This window comes from Capra hircus, chromosome 6, assembly GCF_001704415.2.
Source record: "Capra hircus breed San Clemente chromosome 6, ASM170441v1, whole genome shotgun sequence".
NCBI classification, from domain to species: domain Eukaryota; kingdom Metazoa; phylum Chordata; class Mammalia; order Artiodactyla; family Bovidae; genus Capra; species Capra hircus.
Genome location: NC_030813.1, coordinates 86692530 through 86713565, shown reverse-complemented (window position 1 = coordinate 86713565; position 21036 = coordinate 86692530). Strand labels below are relative to the sequence as shown.

The window sequence follows — 21036 nt, the reverse complement described above, 5'->3', positions numbered from 1 at the left end:
AGGGTTGGAGACCCCCTGCCTTAGCAGATTCTCATTTGGGAGATTTTTCTCTGGGTTACATCCTATTTATCATAATTTAAAACATACTGTTACTTTGAGAATTTTCCCTAAATTAAGTAAAAGGGTTGACATTCAGTTGCTAGGACCTGAATTAGTAGAATGTCATATCTCAGCAGTAAAGTGCCTAAGTTTCAGCAGTTTAGGGAAAAAAAATTGCTCTAATGTAGTAGGAACACATTTTCCTTGCTTGAATTCAGCAGATTAGAAAATAAATCTCTGAAGTTTGTACTAAGCGAATAAAGCTGCTATAAACATTTGTGTGTAGGTTTTTTGTGTATGCATAAGATTTCAGCTCATTTGGGTAAATACCAAGGAGTGTGATTGCTGGATCATATGGTAACACTATGTTTAGTTTTGTGAAAACCTGCCAAAATGTCTTCCAAGATGGTTGTACCATTTTGCATTTCCACCAGGAATGAATAAGAATTCCTGTAGCAACTCATCCTTGCCAGCATTTGGTGTTGTCAGTGTTTTGAATTTTAGCTATTCTAATAGGTGTGTAGTGATATTTAGTTTTAATTTGAAGGTCCATAAATTGCATAAGATATTGACATCCTTATATATATTTGCATGGGCATGTTGTCTTTGGTGAATTGTCTGTTCAGATCTTTTGCCCAGTTTTTTAGTTGGGTAGTTTCCTTACTGAATTTTAGGAAGGAGGACTATAGGAAGATTTAATTTGGTTCTAAAGCCTTGATAATACAAAATAAATAGGATAATTTAAAAATTTTGTGTTTTTGAAGGAAATAAAATTCAAGAGATATGAAAGGGTATACAGTGAGTAATCTACTTCCATCCTATACTTCAGCCACCTAGTTCCTCTTCTCAGGCAACCATGTCATCATGGTTATATTTTCTAATGTAAACTTCCAGTGATTTTACTGTATAATAGGTGAATATTGGCATTTTCATTTATTTTAAAAATATAGTATACTACTATTTACCTTTTTTCCCATTTAATACATCCTAAATATTTTATATTGGTACATAAAATACTTTCTCATTTTTTAAACTGGTTATACAGTATGGATGTAATTTATAATTTAACCTGTCATTACTGATGAACATATAAATTGTTTATAGTCATTTGCTATTTTAATGCTGGCATGAATTACCTTGTATAAATTTAGGTCATTTTGTACATGCATAAATTTCTCTACAGGATAAATGGTCAGAGCATGTGCACTTGTAAACTTACTATCTAAAATTCAGTTTCTATCTATAGCTTGTTTTTTCTTAGTTTGCACCAGCACTGCAAGTTCCCATTTCTCCACAACCCCCTCAAACAGTGTATTAGCAATCTACTCTTTGCCAATCTGCCAAGGTTAAAAATCCACAATGGTATTCTCTTACAATGTAGAATTTCTTCATGTTTAAAGGCTTTGGATTTTCTTTTGTATGAACTTGTCTTGATAGCCTCTCCCCATATTTCTTTTTCTCTTATAAGCCCCATCTACTTATCCTCATTAATTTTAAACAGATTCAAGACACCATCATTTTTTCTGAATATATGTATATCCTGTATTTCTTTTTAAAAAGAGGACTTTAGGGACTTTCTTGGCTTAAGACTTGTGCTTCCAATTCGGGGGGGTGGGTTCAAGCTCTGGTTAGGGAACTAAGATCCCACATGCTGCTCAACCCCCCAATTTAAAAATAACCATTACTCCAGAAGTACTAATTTCTTATCAAATAATTTCTTAAAAAGTACATTTGAATCAGGATCTAAGCAACAGTCCATACTCTACAGTGGTTATTATGTCTCTTTTTCCTCTGCAACATGTTTTGCTGCTAAGTTGCTTCAGTCGTGTCCAACTCTGTGCGACCCCATACATGGCAGCCCACCAGGCTCCCCCATCCCTGGGATTCTCCAGGCTAGAACATTGGAGTAGGTTGCCATTTCCTTCTCCAGTGCATAAAAGTGAAAAGTGAAAGTGAAGTCGCTCAGTCATGTCTGACTCTTAGTGACCCCATGGACTGTAGCCCACTAGGCTCCTCCATCCATGGGATTTTCCAGGCAAGAGTGCTGGAGTGGGGTGCCATTACCTTCTCTGGCAACATGTTTTAATAACAAATTTTAATAAAAACTTCAAATATTTGGAAAAATTGAATGCCTATACATACTACCACCTAGATTTTGGAAGTAACATTTTACCATATTTTCTTCATGTATTTATGCATCCATCAATGCATTTTGTTTATGTGTGTCCAAGTTGTAGACATCTGTACTTGAATCTTAAGCTTTGTAGCATCCATATTATTAAGTAGACTTCTTATTCTTGGGGTAAAATGTACAGTGAAGTGAACAAATGTTACTTTGATGAGTGTTGATACATAACTCTAACCCAAACCCCTTACAAGCTATGGAGCATTTCCATCACTTGAGAACATTTCTGCAGTCAGTTCCTGTTCCTCCTCTGTCCTTTCTGGTTAGGATTTTGTTTTCACCATAGTTTCGCCTGTAAATGGAATCATTATGTATTCTTATGTAAATTTCTCCCACTCTGCATTTGTTGAGGTTCATCTTTGTGTGTGAGCTCTTTGTTCCTTTTCATTGCTGAGTAGTATTTCACTGTATGAATATGCTATAGTTTAATTTTTCACTGGTCTGGTGAAGGGCTGTTTATTTTTTGGCTATCATGAATAAAGTTGCTATGAACATCTTGTGCAAGGCTTCTTGTGGACCTACGTTTTAATTTCTTTTGGGTAAGTACTTAGTGGAATATCCTGAATTACAAAGATATATATATATATATATATATTTTTTTTTTTTTTTCTTCTTTTCCTAACCATGCCACACAGCATATGGAATCTTAGGTCCTCAATAAGGGATTCAACCTGTGCCTCCTATAGTGGAAGTGTGGAATCCTAACCACTGGACTGCTGAGGAAGTCCCAAGGTTGATATATATTTAATTTTACTAGAAATTGACATACCCTTTTCCAAAGTGATTCATTCTATTTTAGATATCCCAGACAATATGACAGTTCCAGTTGGTCCACATCCTCACCATTTGATATTTCCAGCCTGTAATTTTAGCCATTCTCTGTGTAAAATTAGACACAAAAGGTTTTAATTTACTGTCCCAGTCAGTGATGTTAAGCATATTTTTGTAAGCTTATTGATCAAATATCTTAAGTGAAACTGAAGTTTCTGTTTTTTGTTTCTTTTATGTTTCCCCTTCCATTTTATTTATTGGAGAAATGCTGTGAACCTTTAGAGGTTTCCACAGGCTGAGTTTGAGTTTCACTGATCACCTTTCAGTGATGTCAAATGACCTCTTTGCTATTGTGTGTGGTCTTTTTCTTAATTAAGTGGCAAGAGCCTTTCTCACGGTGACCTGGCTTTAAACACACCCTCCCCCGCCCCCCAGTTTGTCACTTTATTTGCTTTTCATGGCAGAAATTACATGGTAGGTTTTTAAATCTCCCTTTTTTATGGCCTCTCGGTTCTGTCAGAACTAGGAGGTTCCAGTGAAATGATTTTGAAAGCACCTGGTGATAAAGCATGAAGGTGTGTAGCCAAATTGACTCTAGGATATGGACTACTCTGAGAAACTCAAACATCACTAATACATTTAAGAATAAGCTTTTCAAGTGTTCCAGACTAAATCTGAAGCCTGTGAAATTTCACAAATATATTTAAAGACTTGTGATTCGAAAACTCACTTCTTTCTAACGGAAATAAAGAGGCTCTCAATCTTGCTATCACTTAATGATGTTTGGAAATATAGACCAGAAGTAATAAGCTGAGTTGCTTGGAATTTCTAGTAGGCTGGCTATAATTCCATTTCTTGCCCCCTCAAGAGAATAGGGGAATACAGGTGGTAATGTTGGGTTAATTTTTAACCTCTAATTTACAAGAACAAACTATTGGTGACAGACCTTATAATTGAATATGAATGATACTGTTGTGCTGAGATGGAGAAGGAAATGGCAACCCGCTCTAGTAGTCTTGCCTAGACAATTTTGTGGACAGAGGAGCCTGGTGGGCTGCTGTCCATAGGGTTGCACAGTCGGACACGACTGAAGTGACTTATCACAGCAGCGTTGTGCGGAGAAGTAGCATCCCAGGATGGCATGGTACTATGGCAGTCTGGAGACTTGAGCAGGTTTTTCCACCCTACCTGCCCACTGGAGGCCTGAGTTATCTTTACCAAGCTTACTTATATCCTCAGCAATGCTTACAGCTGGCCACTGGTTCTGTTTTTAACCAAGTTTACATTTCAAGGTGATACACTCTTTGAATAAAGTTTGTCTTGTATCATAGGTGTAGAACTTATCAGATGCTTAATTTTTGATTTCGTAGATTGACATGCTTGCACAAATCTCATATACAAAAGTAATTAATGTGTTAACAAAATCAGCTGTGCTCATGAATGGTGAGAATAAAATAGAAGACCTTAATAACGGACAATCCCCAAGCTAACGAAAGTCTAAGACTCATTAAGATTTGACCCAGGAGAACATTTGGGGGTTATTAGGATGACAGGGACTGGACTGCAAAAGTAGGAAGTCAAGAAACACCTGGAGTAACAGGCAAATTTGGCCTTGGAATGCAAAATGAAGCAGGGGAAAGACTAATAGAGTTTTGCCAAGAAAATGCACTGGTCATAGCAAACACCCTCTTCCAACAGCACAAGAGAAGACTACACATGGACATCACCAGATGGTTAACACCAAAATCAGATTGATTATATTCTTTGCAACCAAAGATGGAGAAGCTCTACACAGTCAACAAAAACAAGACCAGGAGCTGACTGTGGCTCAGATCATGAACTCCTTATTACCAAATTCAGACTCAAATTGAAGAAAGTAGGGAAAACTGCTAGACCATTCAGGTATGACCTAAATCAAATCCCGTATGATTATACAGTGGAAGTGAGAAATAGATTTAAGGGCCTAGATCTGATAGATAGAGTGCCTGATGAACTATGGACAGAGGTTCATGACATCGTACAGGAGACAGAGATCAAGACCATCCCCATGGAAAAGAAATGCAAAAAAAGCAAAATGGCTGTCTGGGGAGGCCTTACAAATAGCTGTGAAAAGAAGAGAAACAAAAAGCAAAGGAGAAAAGGAAAGATAAAAGCATCTGAATGCAGAGTTCCAGAGAATAGCAAGAAGAGAGAAGAACGTTCTTTAGCGATCAGTGCAAAGAAATAGAGGAAAAGAACAGAATGGGAAAGAGTAGAGATCTCTTCAAGAAAATTAGAGATGCCAAGGGAACATTTCATGCAAAGATGGGCTCAATAAAGGACAGAAATGGTATGGCCCTAACAGAAGCAGAAGATATTAAGAAGAGGTGGCAAGAATACACAGAAGAACTGTACAAAAAAGATCTTCATGACCCAGATAATCACGATAGTGTGATCACTCATCTAGAGCCAGACATCCTGGAATGTGAAATCAAGTGGGCCTTAGAAAGCATCACTATGAACAAAGCTAGTGGAGGTGATGGAATTCCAGTGGAGCTGTTTCATATCCTGAAAGGTGATGCTGTGAAAGTGCTGCACTCAATATGCCAGCAAATTTGGAAAACTCAGCAGTGGCCACAGGACTGGAAAAGGTCAGTTTTCATTCAAATCCCAAAGAAAGGCAATGCCAAAGAATGCTCAAACTACCACACAGTTGCACTTATCTCATGCTAGTAAAGTAATGCTCAAAATTCTCCAAGCCAGGCTTCAGCAATACGTGAACCGTGAACTTCCTGATGTTCAAGCTGGTTTTAGAAAAGGCAGAGGAACCAAAGATCAAACTGCCAACATCCGCTGGATCATGGAAAAAGCAAGAGAGTTCCCGAAAAACATCTATTTCTGCTTTATTGACTATGCCAAAGCCTTTGACTGTGTGGATCACAATCAACTGGAAAATTCTGAAAGAGATGGGAATACCACCAGATCACCTAACCTGCCTCTTGAGAAATCTGTATGCAGGTCAGGAAGCAGCAGTTAGAACTGGACATGGAACAACAGACTGGTTCCAAATAGGAAAAGGAGTACGTCAAGACTGTATATTGTCACCCTGCACCCTGCTTATTTAACTTATATACCGAGTACATCATGAGAAATGCTGGACTGGAGAAACACAAGCTGGAATCAAGATTGCTGGGAGAAATATCAATAACCTCAGATATGCAGATGACACCACCCTTATGGCAGAAGAGGAACTAAAAAGCCTCTTGATGAAAGTGAAAGTGGAGAGTGAAAAAGTTGGCTCAACATTCAGAAAATGAAGATCATGGCATCTGGTCCCATCACTTCATGGGAAATAGATGGGGAAACGGTGGAAACAGTGTCAGACTTTATTTTGAGGGGCTCCAAAATCACTGCAGATGGTGATTGCAGCCATGAAATTGAAAGATGCTTACTCCTTGGAAGAAATGTTATGACCAACCTAGATAGTATATTCAAAAGCAGAGACATTACTTTGCCGACTAAGGTCCGCCTAGTCAAGGCTATGGTTTTTCCTGTGGTCATGTATGGATGTGAGAGTTGGACTGTGAAGAAGGCTGAGCGCCGAAGAATTGATGCTTTTGAACTGTGGTGTTGGAGAAGACTCTTGAGAGTCCCTTGGACTGCAAGGAGATCCAACCAGTCCATTCTGAAGGAGATCAGCCCTGGGATTTCTTTGGAAGGAATGATGCTAAAGCTGAAACTCCAGTACTTTGGCCACCTCATGCGAAGAGTTAACTCATTGGAAAAGACTCTGATGCTGGGAGGGATTGTGGGCAGGAGGAGAAGGGGACAACAGAGGATGAGATGGCTGGATGGCATCACGGACTCGATGGATGCGAGTCTGAGTGAACTCCTGGAATTGGTGATGGACAGGGAAGCCTGGCATGCTGCGATTCATGGGGTCGCAAAGAGTCGGACACAACTGAGCGACTGAACTGAACTGAACTGAACTGATTTAAAAGTACTTGTTTCAGGTATACAGTAAAGTGATTCAGTTATACATGTATATCTGTATGGATAAATAGTATATATCCTTTTTTCCTTATAGGTTATCACCAAGTATTGGGGATAGTTCCCTGTGCTATACAGTAGGCCCTTGTTGGTTACCTATTTTATATGTAGTAGTATATATATGTTAATCCCAAACTCCTAATTTTATCTCTCCCCGCTGCTTTCCCTTTTGATAATCATTGTCTTCTATGTCTGTGGGTCTATTTGTGTTGTATTTTGTATATATATATTTAAGTGTTTATTTGGCTGCATCAGGTGTTAGTTATGGCCTTCAGGGTCTTCGTTGCTCCATGTGGAATCTTTAGTTGTGGAGTGCAGGCTTAGTTGCTCTGTGGCATGTGGGATCTCATTTACAGTTCCCTGCATTGCAAGGTAGATTCTTAACCACTGTGCCACCAGCGAAGTCCCTGTAAGTTAAGTTTTATCCTTTTTTTTTAAGACTCCACAAATAAGCAGTGTCATATATTTGTCTTGTATTGGTGTAGCTTACTTCCTGAGTATGATAATCTCTAGGTCCATCCTTGTAGCTGCAAAATGGCATTATTTCATTCCTTTTTATAGCTGAGTAATTTTTCATTGTGTATATATACCACACCTTCTTTATCCTTGCATCTGTCAATGGAACATTTAGGTTACTTCCATGTCTTGGCTATTGTAAATAGTGCTGCAGTGAATATTGGGGTGCATGTATCTTTTCAAATTATCATTTTAATAACTTCACTAAACAAGAAAGAGCCATGTGCTGAACTACTGATCTGATTTAAAATCTTCATGCTGAGGAAAATCTTCAGATTCTATTTGGAAATAAACTGCATTTAGGGAGTTCCTTCAAGTTCTGTAAGGTCTGACCTATATTGTTGCTTGGAGTATGAAAGCACAATTTTTTAAATTTAAATAAACTTTATTTTGGAATAGAATAGTTTGAGATACACAAAAATGTTGTGAAAGCAGAATTCTTGTAAACACTGGCCTAATTTCCCTCTTTACATTTTATATTGCTACCACACGTTTGTCATGGTTAATGTTAATACATAACCATTGACTGAATTCCACACTTTGTTCAGACTCTGTTAGCTTTTCTCTAGTATCTTTCATTCCAGGATCCCACATTATGTTAGTCTTCCTGTCTCGTTAAACACAGTCTTTGTTTTTGATGACCTGATATTTTCAGAGTACTGGTCAGATATTTCACTGAATGTCCCTCAGAGTTTTCTAAGGTTTTCTCATGGTTAGACTAGGTTTATTGGTTTTGGGAGGAAGAATACAAAGGAATTATTCTCACTGCTTTCACATCAAGGATTCTTGTTATCAACATGACATCACCACCCATGTGAATTTGATCACATGGCCGAAACAGTATTTCCCTGGTTACTATAAAGCCCGTTTATTTCTCTTTCTATACTACTTCTCTGAAGCAAATTACTAAGCACAGCCCATATTCAAAAGGTGAGGAGGTAAGCTCCACTTCTTGAAGGAATAGTAGCTACCTAAATTTCTTTGTAGGAGACATGATACTTCTCTGTCATTTATTTAATCTCATATTAATATGGACTGATTTATTCTCTGGGTAATATTCCTACATCATTTTGCTTGCATTTTTTCAGCTTTACCCACTGGAAGCTTCTAGTTTTTTCCTGTATACCTTTGCTATGCCTTCCTCCTTTTTTTTTTCTTTTTCAATAGCACTTCCTTACTTTTTGGTGTTGCAAGATGTCCCAGACCTAGAATCAGCCATTTCTCCAATGAATCTTGGTTCCTTTTATTGAAGAATGGTATTATAAACCAAGCTATGGTTTCTGATGAAAGACTGGGCATTGGATGTGCCCATTGCTACTGGGGTGTCAGCTTCCAGACCCTCTCAGCAGATGGGGATATAGGTGTGTACCCACCCATATACACGTACATATCTATTTTCTGTATCCAATTGGTGTAAAAGTTGTAAAATATACAAACACATTTTACCATTTTAATCATTTTTAAGTGTACATTTCTGTGGCATTAAGTACATTCATATTGTATGAACACCACCACCACCATCCATCACCAGAACTTTTTCATTCCCTCCCCCCAGTTGAAACCCTATCCATTTCTCACTTCCCCAAGTCCTTGGTAACCTCTTTGTCTGTCTGTCTACTGTTTGTGAATTTAACTAGATACTTCACATAGGTGGAATCCTATTTGTCCTTTTGTGACTGGCTTATCTCACGTCAGGGTCCATCCATGTTGCAGTATGTGTCAGTTTCCTTGCTTTTTAAGGCTGAATTTATCTACCATATTTTGTTTATCCATTCACTGCATCAATGAACACTTGGGTGGCTTCACCATCTGGCTACTGTGAATGATGCTGCTATGAAAGTGGGTATAACCCTGCTTTCATTTCTGGATATATATCCAGAGGTGGAACTGCTGTATTACATGGAACTTTTAATTTCTTTAGGAACTGCCATTCTGTTTTCTGTAGTGGCTGTACCATTGTACATTGCCAACAACAGTGCACAAGGATTCCAGTTTCTTTGCAAGTTTTTTTTTATTTTGACAAAGCTAACCTATTTTCTTACGTTGCTTGCATTTTTGGTCCTATCCAAAAAAGTCACTGCCAGACCAAGTGTCATGAATCTTCCTCCTCTTTGTTCTAAGAATTTAATAGTTCTAGATCTATGTTCAGATCTTTGATCCATTTCAAGTTACTTTTGTATATGGTATAAAAGTCCATCTTAGTTTTTTTGGCATGTGCATATCTAGTTTTCCCAGTATCAGTTGTGAAAATACTGTCCTTTTTTCCATTGAATAGTCTGGCACCCTTGTCAGAAATCATTTGAGTGTAGATGTGAAGGTCTCCTCCTGTGCTCTTTACTCTGATGGGTCATTATGTCTGTATGCCATTACCATTCTGCCCTCAGCACTGTAGCTCTGTAAATTTTGAAATCAGGAAGTGTGAGACATTTAACTTTTTTTCAAGATTATTTTGGCTGTTTAGGCACCTCTTGAGGTTTCATATAAATGCTTCTATTTCTGCAAAAGATATTGGGATTTTTGATAGGGGTGGCCACCTCATGCGAAGAGATGACTCATTGGAAAAGACTCTGATGCTGGGAGGGATTGGGGGCAGGAGAAGAAGGGGACGAGAGGATGAGATGGCTGGATGGCATCACCGACTCGATGAACGTGAGTCTGAGTGAACTCTGGGAGATGGTGACAGACAGGGAGGCCTGGTGTGCTGCGATTCATGGGGTCGCAAAGAGTCGGACACGACTGAGCGACTGAACTGAACTGAACTGAACTGAACTGAACATTGAATCTGTAGATGGCTGAGGTAGTATTGACATTTAAAAGATATAAACTCATTATCAACTGAGGGAATTTTTCAGAAACTAAAGGCTGTGGTCAGCGATTTTTCTTTTGGCCAGCCCACAATTGTGTTATAACACTTTGTGGGTTATTACATTCAGTAGTTACACCTGACATACCTGTAAAGTCGTCTTCAGCACTGTGAGTCTCATTTTCACTTTGTGTATTTGAATCAGTCATTAAGGCTTTGTGTGTGTGTGTAACATTCACATCATCGGAATCAGCTATATTCTGAAGAATACCATCTTCTGAGACACTAGTATGTATGTCTCTTGGACAATCAAAAGTATCTGCATAAAACCACAGAAAAATTCTTATCTCAAAACTTCATAATATGTCATTTGTTAAAGTTTTATGCTAATAAACATGTTTGTAATATACACAAGGTAGGAACAAAAACCTAACAGTAAAATGTGAATGATAATGACAATCTTCAGCTGTATAATGAACCCTTGATCAATTTTACATTCTAAAAACTCTGCACAGTGATGTTAATTGTATCACTCTTTAAAAGTGTATTTATATGTCTCTGGTCAGTAACATTTGGGTAACAAAGATGTATTAATAGGTCTGGTCAATAATGTAAGTTTTCCAATTCATGAACACGAGGTGTCTTTCTGTGTACTGGTATCTTCTTTTGGAAGTGCTTTAGTTTTCAGCGTGCAAGTCATTTGCTTCTGTGGTTAAGTGTATTCCTAATATGTTATTCTTGGTGATAGTACTGTAAACAGTGGAAACCACAATTTTTAAGGAAAAAGGCCTATCATTAAGTCAAGGTATTCATGACTTGGTCCCCTTGCTTTGTGGGCATATGCACTAAATAACAAATCTCTGGAGCTTTGGTTTTAAAAAAATAACTGAAACACTAAACAGCTTATGTGCATTTCCAAAATAAATCTCAAGTGGCTAGTTATTCCTCCTTACATTCCATGTACAGAGTGGCCTCTTCAATTTAGTTCAAAACTAATTATAAAATAACTTTTGCTAATTTAGGATAACCACCCCCCCCCATTTTCTGTAGAACCTAGAACAGTGCTAACACATATATGTAGTCAAAAATAAGGAAGATGGAGAATCACAAGCAATAGGTATTATTTAAAGAGAAAAAATGACAACAAACGACCTTGGAATTACTAATTTTATTTTTCCCTAGGACTCTTAAAAATTATATCCACCAAGTAACAGGTCAGACTTTCCTGGGCTGTCACTCTTTTCAGGAAACAAGATTTATCAAATATCATAGTTCCAGGATGTTTCCACCCCATAACTCTAAACCAGTTAACAGAATCTTATCTTCTTAGGTTAATTGGAACCAAACAATCTATGTATATGCAACATAATCCAAAGAGCATAGACCATTTCCTGCCTTCCCCTGCTGAATGCACATCTCTTTTTTTTCCCAAAAGGGTTTGTTGCTAAGAACTGTTTTGAGTATCATACTTTCCAAAAAACCTGTCTACCAGTTCTGAATCTTGGCATGGAATAAGGAATCCCTTATTCACAAAAGAATTTAACAAATATTCTCAGCTAATTATTCTCAGCCATGGACAAATTAAATTTCTTCACTCTACACCTGACATGGCTTTGCTTTAGTACTTCCTGTTTGCGAAAGTCAAACCCTATCTTTAAAACCCCTTATAATTTCCATGACCCAGAGAGGAGGGAGACTGGGGAAGAGCTGGCTTGTTGCGCAGCAGATTCTGAAAAGGGCAGGTATTTACTTTTGAAGTCACTAAATGGAAAAACGGCAAACATTCTTCCTCTTTATTTTGATAGTTAAAACATGTAGGCCAGAACTAGAAAATTCTGGTCCTAAAACTAGAATACATTATAATATTGTTTTAAGTACATTCAAAATTTATATTACTCTTTAATTTCTTTTCCCTGAGTTTGGGTTCACAGTTTGGTAGAGATCTTTTAAAGAAGAGGTAGGTAGTAGGGGTAAAGAGGAAATAAATGTTTATGTCTAGCAGCACCTGAGAGAACATGTAACCTCCATCATTTCAATTTCGGTTAACAATGATCTTTCCCTCTTGAATCTCCATATATAATAAAGGGATGATCATTTTCTTTTTTATTTTCTTCACTAAGGACCCTCTCTCCTTTAACATGCAGCTCAGTATTAATATCACTATTCATAAAAATGAATAGCCCTTCCAAAGACAAGCTATAAGATCAATGCTTCAAAGTGAGGTTGTTTAGATTTAGCAGAGAGAGGCTCAAATGAGTAACTTTTATTCATACAGTCGTTAGAGAAAACACGCAAATTTCCAGCACTGCTAACCACTGCCTTTTCTTCCTGGACCTGGTTTATTTAAAGCATTCCTATCAACTCAAGTTGGTTCTAAAGTCTGCTCTAGGGGATTCTGACATCTAACGTGGGTGGATACATTCTGGTCCAGATCTTAGCCTCCATCTTATGATGGACTGGTGGAATATTGTTTCATCAGATGCTCGTGGCAGGGATTGCAAACTCTCTCAGGCTTGATACTTGAAGGAAGAGGCAGTTCATTTGTTGAGCAGATGTTACAGAAGGTTCCTCTGCAGTTCCTACATACATTCTACAAAGAGAAAGTGAGGTCAGGTGGGTAACAGAAGAGCAGGGCATAGGTATGCATGGGATGCAGGAGGCCAAATATGACGTATGCTCAATGTCCAATAAAATACTGGCTGAGTATGTGCTGTATGCCACACAGTATCGGACCAAACGACCTGTCTACAAAGTGTACGGTCTAGTTCTTAGATCTAAATGAAGAGAAGCATTTCCAGAGTTCACGTGAACAAATAATACACAAATTGTTTATCTTCAGAATATATATACTTCCATTTATATTCACTTTTAGGTGGGCTAGTTCTAAAATTAGTTTGCTGTTACCTAAGCATACTCCAAATAAGGCAGGCGATGACCTAGCCGTGGGTTTGGTAACCAGCGAAATACTTAGAAACTTTGCTGAGCATGAACTAAAAGCATAATTTCTAATACATGATGTGTTTAATGTTTTCCTGTGATGCTCTGCAAGCACATCTTTTGGGATATTAGTGCAGCAGAGCACAGCTGCCTGCCTCCTTTCTAACTGGGAAATTAATCTATTAAGCAAAGGCTTCCCTGATGGCTCAGCAGGTAAAGAATCTGCTTGCAGTGCAAGAGACACAAGGGATGCAGGTTCAATCCCTGGGTTGGGAATATCCTCTAGTGGAGGAAAATGGCAACCCACTTAAGTAAAATTCCCTGGACAGAGGAGCCTGGTGGGCTACAGTCCAAAGAGTCGGAGACGACTGAACGACTAAGCATTTGGAGTCTTTAGTAGCCAAACTCTGGGACAGGATGTGGGTCATTATGGCCGTGTCACAAAGAGTGACAGGACAGTGCACACACAGCTCCAAGGTTCCCTATATAAAGGCTGTGAAGAATAATTTTCCCCATAAATAATGCTCCTTTCCCCCTAAACAATTCATCTTTCTGAGGGTGCAGTGGAGGTAGGGGGGAATCAATCTTATTTGAAAGCCTGGGAGGAATGTTTCCTCTGACATATTGCAATTACTTTGCAAGTCTTAGACAGGAAAAGCCAGAATTAGATTAGCAGCCTCTTCTGTTTCGGAACACATTTCTCTTAACTACAGCTTCCAGTTCTATAAAGGCAGTCCATCTTTGTTTCTGCTAATTTAAGACTAGGTCATACTACAATTTTGCTTGTTAAAATTTTAGCATGATCACAGACGCTGGCATGTAGGTTGTAACGTAGAATTTGGGCACGTTTCCATCTCCTCTCTGCACTTGTTCCTGACACTCATTTTTCTGTAACATTTCTTGAGCATCTGCTATGAACTGGGCACATATTAGATACTGGGGGATCCTACTGTGAGCAAGGCACAGCTGTGGCCATCAAAGATGCTTACTCTTCCTTGCGTGCTTCCTTCACGCTGCTGACTCTAGAATGACAAGCTGGGAAGGTGCTCAGACAGAGACCCTGAGGATCCAACGGGAAAACAAGTGGTTTGGTGGAAAGAGAGCTTGTTTTCCTTTCAGAGGGTGTTTCCCCAACTAATTCAAAAAATTCCCTTCCCTAACCTGTCTTCTCTGTTGTAAACAGGATGGAGTACTGGAAGGACTGTAGACTTTGAAGCCGAAGTCAGGCTGCATCTGAGCTTTCAGTAACTGGGAAATGCATGCGACACCTCTGAGCCCAAGGCTCTTCATAAAATGATGGCACAAAGGACATAAGCTTAACGAGACCAGGACTTCATGTACACTTTGTTCATTATCCTTTTGTAATGAACAAATTTATACATTTGTTTATTTTAAATTCTGTAGTAAATTTTGTATTTAATATTCTAATGGGGATTTACTGACATGACTTAATAGGACTGAAAATAATAGGTGCACACCCACTGCCGTTCCTTTCACTTCCCCCCGACTCTGCACTCGACATGGCGAAGTTCCTGTCATCAGCAGCAGCTAGTCATGCAGTGGGCATCCCTATGAAGAACCTGTTTTTCACCATTACCTTTGTTAGGCCGCAGTCTTCCTGGCACAGCTGACAATGCTTCTGTGGCTTTTCGGAGGGCAACGGCTGATCCTAAACCACACAGTGAGCCAGTTAGTCTCCCTTAGCCCCAGAAATATCAGTATTTTCAGAATATGCATTTTTAGTTACATAATTAATATAATCACACTGCAGACTACTGGAAACTAGAAAAACAAGTTACATATATATATATATAGTCTTACCACCTTAATACAACTCTGATAATATCATTATCCTTGTTGACCCTCTTAATTTTTATAATAAAGTAACATGCAATTTTACTGATATATGAAATTCATGTATATAAATGTAAAAAGCTCCATCCCTTTTGTGTTATTCTGTCATGAGGAATGGAAGGGAGTAGGCTTCAGTATACCTAGTAAATAAAAGACCGTGGTAACTCAGACATAGTAGCATTTTTCATCTTTCTCGTGGAGTTACCACTATATATTGTAATGTATTTCTTAACTAATGATGTTTGCGTATTTCCAAGTGATCAAGAGGTATTTTTTCTCTTCCTTTTATTTAAGGGAAAGCTAAGGGCAAGGGAGGTCTGGTGAGCTCTCTGAGGTCTCACAGTAAGTCAAACAGAATCTAAAATAGGGAGTGAGCACTGCTGGTTTACTTAGTAAATTGCTCAACACTGTCCTACTTGCTGTGAGTGTCGGGGAAATGCATGTGTAGGACATTAAAAGGATGGGGCACAGAGACTTGTATGCATTCACCTACCTCCCTTGCTGCCCTGTTTACAGCTAGGCAGGGCCCAGCCAACTACCTACCTAATGTTTTACAAGACGTTTTAGGACAGGAGACTCAGTTACCTGTTGATCCACAGGGTGAGACTGCAGCCTATAACAGGAAAGTAAAAACAGTAACTAACAGTGGCTTATATTTCCTGTATCATTTTAAAAGTACGGAGAAAGCAATACCATGGTTCTATTATGTTGTTGGGACCAAAATAATTATTAATGTTGACCTCCGAGGAGAGGAAATTTTGGTTGTTAAATCTATTACTAGGATAAGATCCTATATTAGTCTAGGTTCCTGTTTAAAAATAGACTAGAGTTATATTTTGTTTCCTTCCTACTATCAAGAAAATAGTCTTCATGTTTCCCAACCTACAAAGCCCCAGTGGCTGAGGCCATGCATTTTAATAGCTTTTCTTCCTGTCTAGTATTATGGAAACCTGCCGATTCTCATATGTCATGTATTAGTCCCTTCTCCCAAGTTATCCATTTAGATTGAACTATTTCTTCATGATACCAGCTGAACTAACCCCAATTTTCCCAACTTGGAACAGAACTTATACAAGAGAAGCAAAGCCCACATTCAATTCTGGGGAAAATGGACCAGAGATCTATAATGATTCCAATTCTCTTCAGTCGAATGGCAGTGTGACATCAATATAACCAGGTTGGCAGCAGTTCCTTGGACCACAATCCAGGGAAACTTGGGTATGTTTTAAGATGGCAGTTTTCGCCAGGCGAGGCCCTGGAAGCAGCTATTATTTAGTGCAGAGACAAAGGAAGACATGATAAAGAGAGGCAACTTGGGTCTCTGTGTGCCTCATTTTTCTCACCTGTAAAGGAGTGGATGATTGAAATTTTTTAAGGAGAAGTAAATTTGTAAGGAGACAATGAACGTGACACATTTTTTAAGCTGCAGAGTACAATACATATATAAGGTAGTACACTCATGCCTCCCGGTTTTCAGGTTCCACATCTGCAGTTAGTTAAATCCCAGAGGCACAACCCACAGATACAGCCCATTATGTTCATTACACCAGGCCATTTTTTGTAAGAGACTTGAGCATCCATGGATTTTGATATCTGAAGGGGCTCCTGGAACCCTGGATACCAAGGGATAGTCATTGTATTGTCTCTTATTTCTAGGGCCTAAAATCAGAACCTGGCATGTAAGACACTCCTGAAAGTAAATGACTTGATTTTTGTCTGGCATGAGCTGACTCTGAAAGGCCCTTTTAAGCCTTGGTTAATTTTATGGTCTAATTCCTTCCCACAGCCCATGCTGATCTGTAATGTTAGATGGACTGGAGTTTAAGGCTGGTCCTGGATCAGAGCATGTTCTCTTGGGAGTAAAGCTTAAAGGTATTGGAATCACTCTGGCCTTGGAGGCAAGGAAGGACTGTTTAGGCTAAGCACCTGCAAAATCATCCTGCTGTTGGATTGTGTGATTTATCTTCTCCAGCAGCTAGTTTTGCTCCAGATGACATATTATCTCATTCTTAGGGCATCAAAGATTGGACAGATTCAGCTGCCAAAAATGTATACTGTATAGGTCTCTCAAAACTCCTCTGTGGTATCTTTCCTTGATAAGAATCTTTTGTTATTGTTGTCATTATAATTGACTTTAATTTTTGGTGCAGTGATAGGTTCACAGCAGAGCTGAGCAGAAAGGACACAGATTTCTTATATATTCTGTTGGACCTCCCACCTTTCCGCAATATCAACATTCCACGCCAGAATGGTACCCGATGCTAACAGTTACGGAACCTAAACTGACACATTGTGAGTCATAGTTTACCTTAGGGTTCTCCCTTGGTGGTGTACATTCTGTGGGTTTGGACAAATGTATAATGACATGTATCCATCATTACAGTGTCATAGAGTATTTTCACTGCCCTATAAAATCCTTTGTGCTCTACCAATTCATCTATCCATATCCCTTAATCCCTAGCAATCACTATCTCATGGTTTTGCCTTTTCCAGAAGGTCATATAGTTGGACCTCCTTCATTTTTTAATATAGTGGCCCTGTGTAATGTTTTGTTGTTAAAGTAATTTGTTAAAAGTCAACTTCCTGGAAGTGATCCCATGTTCTTCAGTGAGCAAATGAGATGAAGAGTTAAGAAAACTAAAATTAAACTGTTTTTCTCTTTAAGAGAAAAACAAGGGAAATCAGGGAATTTATTTGAAACACAGCTGCCATTCACTTAGCACAAGGGGGAAGCAGGTCATGCTCAAGTCCATTAAGAACCCAGGAAATGCTATGATTTGTCTTTCATTCACTTGTCCTACTGATCCAGTAGAGATCAGATTAGAGCTAATCTTTTAAGTGATAGTTTGGGCATTAACCGGGAAAGAATCAGAAGACAGCCTGATCACCTTTCTTTCTTCTGAAACTGACTAAATGGGTTTGGTTCAATATGTGTTATCTGGTTTATTCCTTATTCACTCTCCCTTTAAAATGTCTTTCTGGAATATTAATATTACAAGTCAGTATCTGATCTGAGTCACTGCCAATGTATAAGAAAAGTTCCCTCTGTCTCACCACCCCAAAAGAGCTTAGCACTTTATTAATAAACACCTGTGGCTTTCTTCCAGGGGCTTGTTTAGTTTAACATTTTCTTCTTGGATTTTGTGCTTCCCATCCTGCCAAAAGAAAACAGCCCAGTTTATTAGTTGTTCAGACTGCTAAACAAGTTTAACCATGCAGATATTTTCTTCTGTGTTGTCCTAGCTTGGTACAAAGCTAAGCAGCCTTTTTTTTCTTTTTTTTTAAGGTTAGGGGAGGAATTTAACTTTCAAGATATTTGTCTTTATGCTTTGTTCCAAGTAGTTTCTTAACAAATTATTTGGATAGGACTTACAACAAATGATTTTCAGAGTAGATACTTTCTTTAATTCTTGAGATTGAAATGAAATTCAGAATATATCCTATTTACTTACAAAATGGGCCCAAGGTATCAGTTACTTCTTAGGAGAAAACCCTGTTTCCTGGGTCCCAGGGATGATCCAATTTTGGCTCTCTCACCACTATAGGTGCTAGAGGTCTCTTTCCTAACACTATTCTCTAGAAGCTTCTACTCCTGCTCCTTAAACCACTCTGTTATTTCCCATTTCCCAAGCCTAATTCCCTCTTTTTAAAATTTTCCCCAGAGAAGCACCTTGAGTATGCTAAACTTGAAATCTTCACGACTTGGAAAAAGGTGTACAGAAGCAAATCAACATTTGAGACAATTCTGTTAAAGAGGAATTCAGGATTAGGGAGGGATGGCTACCATATTATTAAAAATATCAGATACTAAAATAATCTTAACAAATGGAAAGGATTAAGATGGTCACTGTAGGACAGAGAAGTAAAGGTCAGGGAAGCCTTAGTGACTGAACAACAATGAAAAGATGGCCACTGGAAATTATGGTTATCAATCTCCTTTTCCAAATGAATTCAAGTTAGAGTGTCCTAGAGGCAGACTTAGAATCAAGCCTCCATGTGTTTACCCCAGCACCTGCCTACCACCTAGGTACTCCAGGCCATAGTAATGAAACATGTTCCATAAGAGAAAACAGCCTGGTCCATCAGGGTAACCTTTAAAAATTAAGTAAAGGAACAAGGGAATAACAAGCATTACCATTTTGGGTTCTGGCTTCTGGGATCCCTTTCCTGGGATGCTCCTGCTGTTTTGTAACCTCCTTTCTCTTTCCTGTTTTAGCTCTAACTCAAGATGATTCCTGGGATGGGTAGGAGAAAAAAAATGATGAAAATCTGGATTTCTGTACTTGTTCCTAAAGAATGCCAAACCCTTTTCTTAGAATTCAGTAATTAAATTTTAATACTTGATTAACAGCATCACTGATGCAGTGGACATGAACTTGGGCAAATCCCGGGAGACAGTGAGGTACAGGGAGGCCTGGCATGCTGCAGTCCATGGGGTGGCAAAGAGTCAGACACGACTTAGCACTTAGCAACTGAACAACAACAATGAAAACAACCATGTATATATGGACAACCAGGTTTTAAAGTGCATGTGTGCAAACTTGCTTTAATAGTGTCCAACTCTGCGACCGTGTGGACCGTAGCCCACCAGGCTCCTCTGTCCATGGGATTCTCCAGGCAAGAATACTGGAGTGGGTTGCCGTGCCCTCCTCCAGGGGATCTTCCCAATCAAGGGGATTGAACCGGCGTCTCTTTATGTCTCCTGCATTGGCAGGTGGGTTCTTTACCACTGGCGCCACCTGTATACCGGGTATATATGGACAACCAGGTTTTAAAGTAAAATACAATACAATAAAACCAGTAGTACTAGAATACATTTGACGTATTTGAGCTTCCTGAGATGGTTAAGAATTACGTTAGGATCTCCCAGTGCCTGTGGGCACTACTCTGAGTATTGACAATTAATACTAACTCTTAACGAACAGTTGTGGTCAACTGAATGCTGGTAGGATTCACTATAACTGAAAGATAGTATTTCTAAAATTCAAGATACAGTATGAAAGCACTGATGCCGTAAGTCCCATTACATTTTAATTAGCTATCTCTTTACAGTTATGCAGTCAATCCCCAGTTACACCCTCAGCCACTAGTGTCCTTAGTAGCTGTGTACTTTTATATCCAACAACAGACTTATATTTGTTTGAAATCGGTGCCTTTGGCACAGAGTTGAGTCTCATTTGAGAGATGGTATGGAAGAATTGGCTTCCCAGGTGGTGCTAGTGGGAAAGAACCCACGGGCTAATGCAGGAGATGTAAAGAGATGTAGGTTTGATCCCTGGGTTGGGAAGATTCCCTGGAGGAGAGTGTGGCAAATCACTCCAGTATTCTTGCCTGGAGAATCCCATGGACAAAGGAGCCTGACATGCTACGGTCCATAGGGTCACAAAGAGTCGGACACGACTTAGCACCCACACACGATATGCTGACTTAGCATGCACGTGCATGGAAGAATGGTTAAGGGCTTGGAGTCAGAGAAATGCTTTTCGAATGTGGCTACACATTAGCTATGTGAATTTGGACAATTTAACCCCTCTAAGGTTCCATTTCATCTGAAAGTAGGGGAGATGAGATCACAAACAGGGTTGAAGGGAAGATGTTAGGAGAAAATGCATATAAAGTGCTTAGTAAAGTACCCAGCACACAGTAAGAATTCAGGAAATCCTGTTATTATTAGTGTTGTGTTGGCCATTACGGTCTCTTACGCCATCCTATTTATCTGGGATCTTGGGTTCTAATTTCCTATTTCTTTGGTAGCAAAAGATGCTGACAAGATGTGGGGAATGCTGGTGTACATGAAGCTTTCTGAATTCTAGTTCTGGAGAAAGGACATGGCAGAAGCAGAATGGAAATGGCTGGAGCAGGAGACGCCCCCCTACCCCCTGGCTGTCTAGCATCAGTACTT

The 21036-nt window shown here is 39.0% G+C and overlaps 1 protein-coding gene across 5 annotated transcripts in view; it reads right to left on the bottom strand.

The window, feature by feature from the left end:
* Positions 11497–21036, bottom strand: part of RUFY3 (RUN and FYVE domain containing 3) — a 93799-nt gene continuing 84259 nt past the window's right edge. For 2 of the 5 annotated variants that reach the window (XM_018049541.1, XM_018049544.1), the window contains exons 14-18: positions 19270–19369; positions 18225–18289; positions 15720–15747; positions 14878–14949; positions 11497–12933 (exon numbers count right to left, since the gene is read on the bottom strand). In XM_018049541.1, coding sequence (XP_017905030.1) covers positions 12790–12933; positions 14878–14949; positions 15720–15747; positions 18225–18289; positions 19270–19369 — 409 coding nt within the window. In that variant the 3' untranslated portion in view covers positions 11497–12789. Of the gene's footprint in view, positions 12934–14877; positions 14950–15719; positions 15748–18224; positions 18290–19269; positions 19370–21036 lie in introns of those variants that run through there. The other 3 variants (XM_018049542.1, XM_018049543.1, XM_018049545.1) reach the window with 2 other exon arrangements.